At 41.4% G+C, this 8,645-nt stretch overlaps 1 protein-coding gene across 1 annotated transcript; it reads left to right on the forward strand.

The window, feature by feature from the left end:
* Window positions 1-2,213: 2,213 nt before the first annotated feature.
* On the forward strand, window positions 2,214-2,615 carry LOC120881333 (pancreatic progenitor cell differentiation and proliferation factor-like). The gene is made up of 2 exons (XM_040264980.1): window positions 2,214-2,337; window positions 2,375-2,615. The coding sequence occupies exons 1-2, from the start codon at window positions 2,214-2,216 to the stop codon at window positions 2,470-2,472; spliced, it is 222 nt and encodes a 73-aa protein (XP_040120914.1). The 3' UTR covers window positions 2,473-2,615.
* Window positions 2,616-8,645: the final 6,030 nt, after the last annotated feature.

Here is an 8,645-nt window from a genome sequence, read left to right on the forward strand (position 1 = left end):
CTTATAGTCCAACTCTCACATCCATACATGACTACTGGAAAAACCATAGGTTTCACTAGACAGATTTTGTTGGCAAAGTAACGTCTCTGCTTTTTAATATGCTGTCTAGGTTGGTCATAGCTTTCCTTCCAAGGAGCAAGCGTCTTTTAATTTCATGGTTGCAGTCACCATCTGCAGTGATTTTGGAGCCCCCCCAAAAACAAAGTCTGACACTGTTCCAATGTTTCCATTGTTTCCCCATCTATTTGCCATAAAGTGATAGGACCAGATGCCATGATCTTAGTATTCTGAATGTTGAGTTTTAACCCAACTTTTTCACTCTCTTCTTTCACTTTCATCAAGAGGCTCTTTAGTTCTTCTTCACTTTCTGCCATATAGGTGGTGTCATCTGTTTATCTGATGTTATTGATATTTCTCTTGGCAATCTTGATTCCAGCTTGTGCTTTATGCAGCCTGGCATTTCACATGATGTACTCTGCATAGAAGTTAAATAAGTAGGGTAACAATATACAGCCTTGACATACTCCCTTCCCAATTTGGAACCAATCTGTTGTTCCATGTCCAGTTCTAACTGTTGCTTCTTGACCTGCATACAGATTTCTCAGGAGGCAGGTCAGGTGGTCTGGTATTCCCATCTCTTGAAGAATTTTCCAGTTTGTTGTGATCCACACAGTCAAAGGCTTTGGCATAGTCAATAAACCAGAAATACACATTTTTCTGGAACTCTCTTGGTCTTTCAGTGATCCAAAGGATGTTGGCAATTTGATCTCTGGTTCCTCTGACTTTTCTAAATCCAGCTTGAACATCTGGAAGTTCACAGTTCACGTACTGTTGAAGCCTGGCTTGGAGAATTTTGAGCATTGCTTTGCTAGCGTGTGAGATGAGTCCAATTGTACAGTAGTCTGAACATTCTTTGGCATTGCCTTTCTTTGGGATTGGAATGAAAACTGACCTTTTCCAGTCCTGTGGCCACTGCTGAGTTTTCCAAGTTTGCTGGCATATTGAGTGCACACTTTCACAGCATCATCTCTTAGGATTTGAAATAGCTCAGCTGGAATTCCATCACCTCCACTAGCTTTGTTTTTAGTGATGTTTCCTAAGGCCCACTTGACTTTGCATTCCAGAATGTCTGGCTCTAGGTGAGTGATCACACCATCGTGGTTATCTGGGTCATGAAGATCTTTTTTATATAGTTCTGTGTATTCTTGTCATCCCTTCTTAATATCTTCAGCTGACTTTAAAGTAAGGAGATGATCTGGATTATCTGGGTGGGTCCAATGTAAGCACAAAGGCCCTTAAAATTAGAAAGAGGAAGGCAGAAAGGTAGGTGAGAATGATGAGATGTAAAAAGAACTCTGAATGGCCTTGCTGGCTTTAAAAATGGAGGTGGAGGCTGCTGCTGCTATTAGTTGCTAAGTCATGTCCAAGTCTTTGCCAGCCCATGGACTGTAGCCCACCAGGCTCCTCTGTCCATGGATTTCCCCAGTAAGAATACTGAAGTGGGTTGCCATTTCCATCTACAGGGGATCTTCCCAATTCAGGGATCAAACCCACATCTCTTGCTTAGCAGACAGATTCTTTACCACTGAGCCACCAGGGAAGCCCTGTAAACTACTAAGTTGGTATTAATTATCTTTAGCAACTTTAGCAAATTAGTATATTAGCTAAGTGAAAGCTGTGCAAGTATTGTCCTTATATGGACCCTTGTGCTCTCTGCCCTTAACCTTCTACCCCTGAGGCCAGTAAAAATTAGCAGGCCTATCCTTGGCCCCTATCTTTTTGGCTCCCAGAACATAGGAGATATCTTTCCAAAAATTAGTTGCTTCTGTTCAGTATATTCTATAACCACTTTGTTTAGCCCACCCACTTTTTTTCGTCACCCATCATCCCTAAAATACTTGGGAATCTGTAGGTGCTAATAACTTCAGGAAAATGAACAGGAGAGCTTAAAAGTACCCTCCTATTATACCATCTCCCTGGGGTGGGGCGGGGGGAGTTGGTGAGTGATCAAATTTATAAAATGTTTACACCATCCCATGACTTTCTCAAACATACATCTTGGCCCTGCGTGTATAGTTCATGGAGCGACTGCCTGCTTTCTCTTATACAGTTGGGTTCTGTGGCCTAGCACCCCAGTCCCCACCATCAGTGATCCCGAGCGGAGGCCCACGAGGGGTCACCGCTGAGGTCTGCACCAGGGCGCATGCAAGAACATGATAGCCATCCCCTCCAGTGGCTCGCGCATGGCCACTCGTGACTACTACCATCACCTGTGCTCCACTTCCAGTAACAGCTCCTGTGGAAGTGCCAAATACCCTGGGGAAGCCACCCCCTACCACTCGGATCTCCCCAAAGCAGACCCAGGACACTAGTGCGCCAGCTGTTTCTTCGGGAAGTCCACTCTCCCATTCATGGCCACAGTGTTGGAGTTCCCAGAGCACTCAGAGTCTATCCAGGATTCCACCGGCATGATCACCTGTGACCTGGCTCGGGAAGCCATGGGGAAGCAGCAGCCCAGCGGCCAGCCTGGCAAAACCAACTGCAGGCCCCTGTCCTGAGTGATCACCACCAACTGCCAGGCTTCCTTCCAAGGTGCTAGGCTCATCAGAACCCTCCCCTCCTTGTCCCCTCCCCAAGACTAAGCAAGTTGCAGCCAATGGAAGCAGTTTGGTTTTTAATATCAAAACAGCAAAACATCAAAAAGGAAGTCGAGAGAACCCCACTCTCTACTTTTTCAAGCCACAGGAGAGCCTTCCTTACAACCCATAACCCTGTGCCTTGCATCAAGTAAACAATAAACTCCAGGCAGTCAGCACACACACAGAAAAATACGTCTTCACTTTCAACTCCAGAAAAGATTTCCCAGAATCACCCAGCTCTAGTTTTCAAGTGTCTGAAAAGTTAGTTCTTAGGATGAAAAGTCAAGAAGCTTTATGGATGACTGGATTTGAAATTTCCACATCAAACCTGTTGTGCCTTTGACAATTAAAATGTTTAGAATTAGAAGGAAAAATGCTTTCATCTCAAAGTAAAAAGTATACTTTCATTTTACTTCCCATGTAAAGATGTATAGAAACACCAAGTCATAAACCAGATATTGCTGGGTAGCATAAGATGGGACCAAGCCTTTTGCTAAAGCACATTGATAGATGTAATATATTATAAACCATCCCCCTTTTGGTGGCTTTTATTTATTGAGTCTTTATTCTGTACCAAGTAATATGCTAAATAATTTAAATGGATGATCTTATTTGATCATCCTGTTAATCCTAGGACTTGGTTACTATTATTTCCATTTAAAGATGAGGAAAATAAATATATAAATAAATAAAGATGAGACAGTTGTTGCCCACCGTCACAAAATGAGTAAAAGTTAGGATACGAAGTCTGTCTGACTCTAAAGCCCTTGTTCTGGCAAGATTAATACAGTGGTGAAGCGCTTGGATGCTAGTGTTAGAGCAATCTGGCTTCCAATCCTAGCTCTGGCAGTTGTTTATTCCATCTGTTTGTTCCTGGGAAAGTTAGATAACTTCTATGTCTTCTGCATTCTTCTCTCTAAGGTTGGAATAATAGAGAACTGATGAGAGAAATAAATAATTGATGTACCTAGCATAGCCTATAGCCACAGAGTAAGCACTCAGGAAAGACACACTACTATACTTCCCAGGTGGCTCAGTGGTAAAGAATCTGCCTGCAATGCAAAGCAGGAGACATGGGTTCGATCCCTGGGTAGGAAAGATCCCCTGAGAAGGAAATGGCAACCCACTCCAGTATTCTTACCTGGAGAAGTCCATGGATGGAGGAGCCTGGTGGGCTACAGACCATAAGGTTGCAAAGAGTCAGACATGACTTAGCAACTAAACAACAACAACAAATTAGTCTATACTGTCTCCTATCATCATATATGCCTTTCATATCACCACCTTTCATATGCGGCACAACAGAAAGAGGCAGGTAGTCTGGGTTCTTGTGACAGCTCTGTTACTATCTCTAATTTGAAGAATTCACTTATCTATGTTATAGATAACCCACTGTGTCTATGTTGTTTCATACAAAGTGTGAGAGCAAAACTCATCCCCATCTACACAAAGTTGTTCTAGGGAGCAAGTGAAATCAGACATATTTTTTAAAAAATCAGAAAAGTATAAAAGGATAAAGATATTATGCAGACATAAGTAATCATTCCATCTATTACTTTACAGAGAACGTAATATCCTATTCGTATTTCTACTCCCAGTCCCCTTTCCTAGTGCAACCCTTCTTAGTCTTATTTCTCCTCAATGAAAGAAAAAGAATCAGATGGATAACATGGAGAATTAAAAAGTTAAAGTGGATGTTTGATAATAATAAAGAATTGGTCATGTTTTGGCTGTGATAGTAATACAGTAGATCTGTTTATTAAAAAGGTTTTTTAGAGACACATATTGAAATATTTGCTGATAAGATGATACTGTGTCTGGATTTGTTTCAGAATAAATCCAGGCATAGGGTAGCAGTATTGGAGAATGAGTGAGGGCACTGATGTATCAAGATTGGCCTTGAATGACAATTATTAAAACTGGATGGTGTGTGCATGGGGGTTCATCTTATTATTCTCTCTACCCCTGTATATGTTGGATTTTTTCCATAATAAAACGTGAAAAAAAATCAAGGGTTGCAAAGTCACATGCTTACAGAGTCAGGCAGGTAACAAATGAGTGAAGCAAACAGGATAGAAACTGTGGAAACTGGGAAAGAATATGTCTCATCCAAAGGGGGTGGTGGTCCTCAGCTCTAGCTGACTGTTACTGGATGGGGTTGGGCTGCCAGATTTTCCAAATTTTTCAAGAGAAGCGAAAAATAAAAAGTTTTATATGAAATCTTCCAATCCTTAAGTGTTGATAACTCATTCAAATATGTTTTATAGATGCTATGCTGGCCAACTGAAATCTGAGAACCAGATTCAGCCTGCAATTGCCATTTGTAACATCTACCTACAAGGCCAGCTTTAGGCAATTTTCACAACTCAGAAGCAGTAGAAAAGTGATAAAAAGCTCTCCCAAATCAACAAAATTAGAATGCCATCGTTCTGCCCTGATCGTCCGCATTACAAGTTCTGCTCCTATATATGCTTTGTTCTCCATCCTCTGTTCCTATCTGTGAGTTTGTCTAACTTTATCTTTTACTCTTTTTACCTAGTTCTGATCTCAAACCCCTAACCATTGAGAACCAAGACATCTTGAAGTTCCAAACAAGAGTCCTCCTGATAACAAACGAAGCTTTAGGCCCCACCTGACTTGACTCTTCTTTCTGACACATTTTGCTGCTATTCTGCATGATAAGCGGGTAACTTGAGAGAGTCTTAAGGAACACTGTGCCCTGAAGGGCAAGAGAATGGACTGGTAAAGGCAAGGTGTCCTAGCAGAGGTGCAGCTCTTGTGTTGTCCATGAAACCCAAAGTATTCATTCCTGGCTGACAACCCAGAGGGTAGGCATTTAGTGTGTGTTTCCTAGTCATGGCGAGGAGGGAGAGGGTGGATCTATTCTGAGACCTCCACTCTCCCTCCCTCACTCCTTCTCCTGTAACTACAAGCTTATGAGATGTCTGGGGGGATAATAAGTATACAGTTGATCTAAGAGATAAGGGCAGGTTTTCTGAGAAGCAATGTTTAAGTTGACATGAGAAGGATGAGTAGGAGATAACCAGATGGAGAACAGATGGAAAATATTTCAGGCAGTGAGTGAGGACAGTGTACACAAGAGCCCCAAGTTATGAGAGCAGTTGGCACTTTTGAAGAATTGACAGAAAGCCAGTGTAGCTGCAGAAAGGAGGAGAGTGGCTAGAGACAGAGCTAAGGTTGCAGGCAAGGGCCAGATGATGTAAAGCCTTGTCAGGTCCAAACTGAAGAGCCCAGTGAGTCCAGGACACTGTGCTGGACACAATGGAGGCTATAGACACAGTGCAGACCTGGTCCCTGCCTCCAGGAGCAGATAGTAGCCAGCAGGATATTAGGCAAGGGCCATCAGGGCTGCTAAAGAATGTTATTTGGAGGTATTGAGGAGGAAGTGATCACTGTGTGTGTGTGTGTGTGTGTGTGTGTGTGTGTGGCTGTGGCTGTGGCTGTGCCATGTAGCATGTGGATCTTAGTTCCCCAGCCAGGGATCGACCCTGTGCCGCCTGCATTGGAAGCCCAGAGTCTTAACCACTGGACCACCAGAGAAGTCCTAGAAGCGGTTACTTCTGAATGGAGGAAGAGAAGAGGCAACAGTTACTTGAACCCTGAAGGATAAATGGAATTTCAACAGAGAACATGGTCAGAGAATCTCTGGCAGTGGGTGCAACCTGCACAAAGGAGCAGAGGCAAAGCAGTTCAGAGCATACTGGGGAGGAAAGGAGAGTAAAGCTGAAGGTGGGAACAAACTTTGAGAAATGATGCTATCGTGCAGTAGAGCTTTGGGAGGGGGCCTAGAATGCCAAGCTATTTTGTCTTCATTCTGTTGGTAATGGAGAGTTACTGAAGGCTTTTGACTAGAGAATCCAGTATTGGAGGTAACAGTAATTTACTGGGAAGTCATTCCTTTTGGTCTTAAGATCACTTGCCTTCTGTAAGCACAGGCAAATAAAGCTGGGTCCAACAGAAAATGAGTGTGATAATATCACTTTTTAAATACTGTTAACAAAATAGAAATACAATAGAGACATATATAACAAACAGTTCCCAAAGGCATTCACGTTTTTATACTACCTCAAATCATGTTAGCGTTTCAATTTCTACTAATACAAGGGACATTATTCTTTAAAAAAAAAATAGGGACAACAACAACAAAAAAAAAACCCTTAACTTTTGCAATGATCTCAGCAACTAAGTTAGGAAGAAAGCCAGGCTACTTACTATCTCCAGTCAAAAATATTTAGTGCAAAGTTTTGGAACCTTCCATGAACTGCTGAAACACACAGTTTAAGCATTCAAAAATCGGTTTAATTACCACATTAGCAAACTGAAAAAGAAAAACCATTTCAATAGATGCAGAAAAAGCATTTGGCAAAATATAACCTCCATTCCTGAGTAAAAAAAAAAAAAAAACAACACCGCAGGGATAGATGGTAATTTCCTTAATCTGTAAAAGACAACTATGAAAAATCCCCAATTAATATCATGATGGTAATAGACTGAATGCTTTCTGCTTAAGGACAGAAACAAGGCAAGGAAGTTCAGGGAGTTGAAGGTATAGTCTCAATTTTCTCTGTGAAGGAGACATTATTCTCTGCCTATGCCCGATTTTCTAACTCTATCAGTTTGTTATTGTTCACAGATATTGAAAGACTAACAAAGAAGAAGAAAACTTGGCTTTGGGTAAGTAATGTAAAGCCTAATTCATCCATTAGAATCGCTTGCTCTGCAGTAATTCACGAAGCATCATCATGCCAAGCACTACAATTAATGGGATATGCACTTCGAGGATTTCCGCTGTAATGAAGCAATAGTTCTCAAACTTTGGTATGCATCTGAATCATCTAGGGATACTAAAGTTCATATTTCTAGGCCCTAAGTCCCGAATATCTAGTTCAGTAGGTCTGGAGTGGAAACTGGGAGTCAGAGAATCTACTTTTTTAAAAGCTTCTCTCAATTCCTGGTACTGATGCAGGTGGCTCCTAGACTCCATTGGATATATACTGTAGTAAAGACATCACAAATATTTTGCTATTTTGCTATTTGCTATTTAGGTTGCTATATTTTGCAACCTAATTTTGCTATAAGGACATTGGATGATGACACTACTGAAACATTCCATCTTCAGGGTTATCTGTTTATAGCATCCTAAGCCACAAAGACATACTCATCAAACTTTCTCTACCCCTGCCTCCCAGTACCCCACTCTCTTCTAGGCTTCCTCCCTGCTCTCTGGCTGCCCACTTGACAGTTTGATAAAGACCAACTATGTATTGAGATATGTGAAATTCCCAGAGGGAGAAGCATTTGGGGGACCCCACCCTGCTGAAATCATATTTGTTTCTGCTTCTATGCCCTCTTGGCCATTCATTCCTTCTCTCCTTAGCCTCTGGGATCATCTCTCTTTATCATCAGGGCTGTCTATGTACAAAACAATGGATCACATTGTAAGTGTAATTAAGGCCATTAAGGTCAAAAATAATTCCATATAGTGAAAAGATAACCCTGATAAGCTAACCCAAATTACATTTGTTTCCTGTCCACATTAATTTGTTTTGCAAGTGCAGAACGCAGTTGAAAGAACAATATGCTGTCTGATAGGCCTGAAAAGCAGCACTTGCTGTGAGTAATTTAAATTGAGCACTATTACCATTTACAGATTGATTCTGCTTAAAATCAATAACAAGGAAAGGTCTCAAAGCTTTAAGCTGATACTAATCACTTTGGTTCAGTAACTCGTTGTAGTTAAGTTATATATATATTTTCCTTCGTCTCTTAGTCATTGTAGCCTCTTGAGCGCCAAAATGATCTTTAAATATTTTGCAAGTTCTCCTTTCTTTCCCGTCCCTGTCATCAGATTTAGCATCTAGAAATTTTTGTGATAGAAAACTTTCCTTGGAGAGAGTTGATCACAAGTTCAAGGCAGGGGTGGAGGAGGAAGAAGCAGCTAATAGAAATACATCTTAAGAACAATATATGTCTGGTGCCTAAAGT

The sequence above is a fragment of the Oryx dammah genome, unplaced genomic scaffold, assembly GCF_014754425.2.
Source record: "Oryx dammah isolate SB20612 unplaced genomic scaffold, SCBI_Odam_1.1 HiC_scaffold_23, whole genome shotgun sequence".
Classification (NCBI taxonomy): domain Eukaryota; kingdom Metazoa; phylum Chordata; class Mammalia; order Artiodactyla; family Bovidae; genus Oryx; species Oryx dammah.

Excerpts from the sequence above, each read along its gene's own strand:
- LOC120881333 (XM_040264980.1), top strand. The coding sequence starts at position 2,214 with ATGATAGCCATCCCCTCCAGTGGCTCGCGCATGGCCACTCGTGACTAC. Across the intron at positions 2,338-2,374 it reads TGGGGAAGCCACCCCCTACC|CGCCAGCTGTTTCTTCGGGA; the intron begins ACTCGGATCTCC and ends AGGACACTAGTG.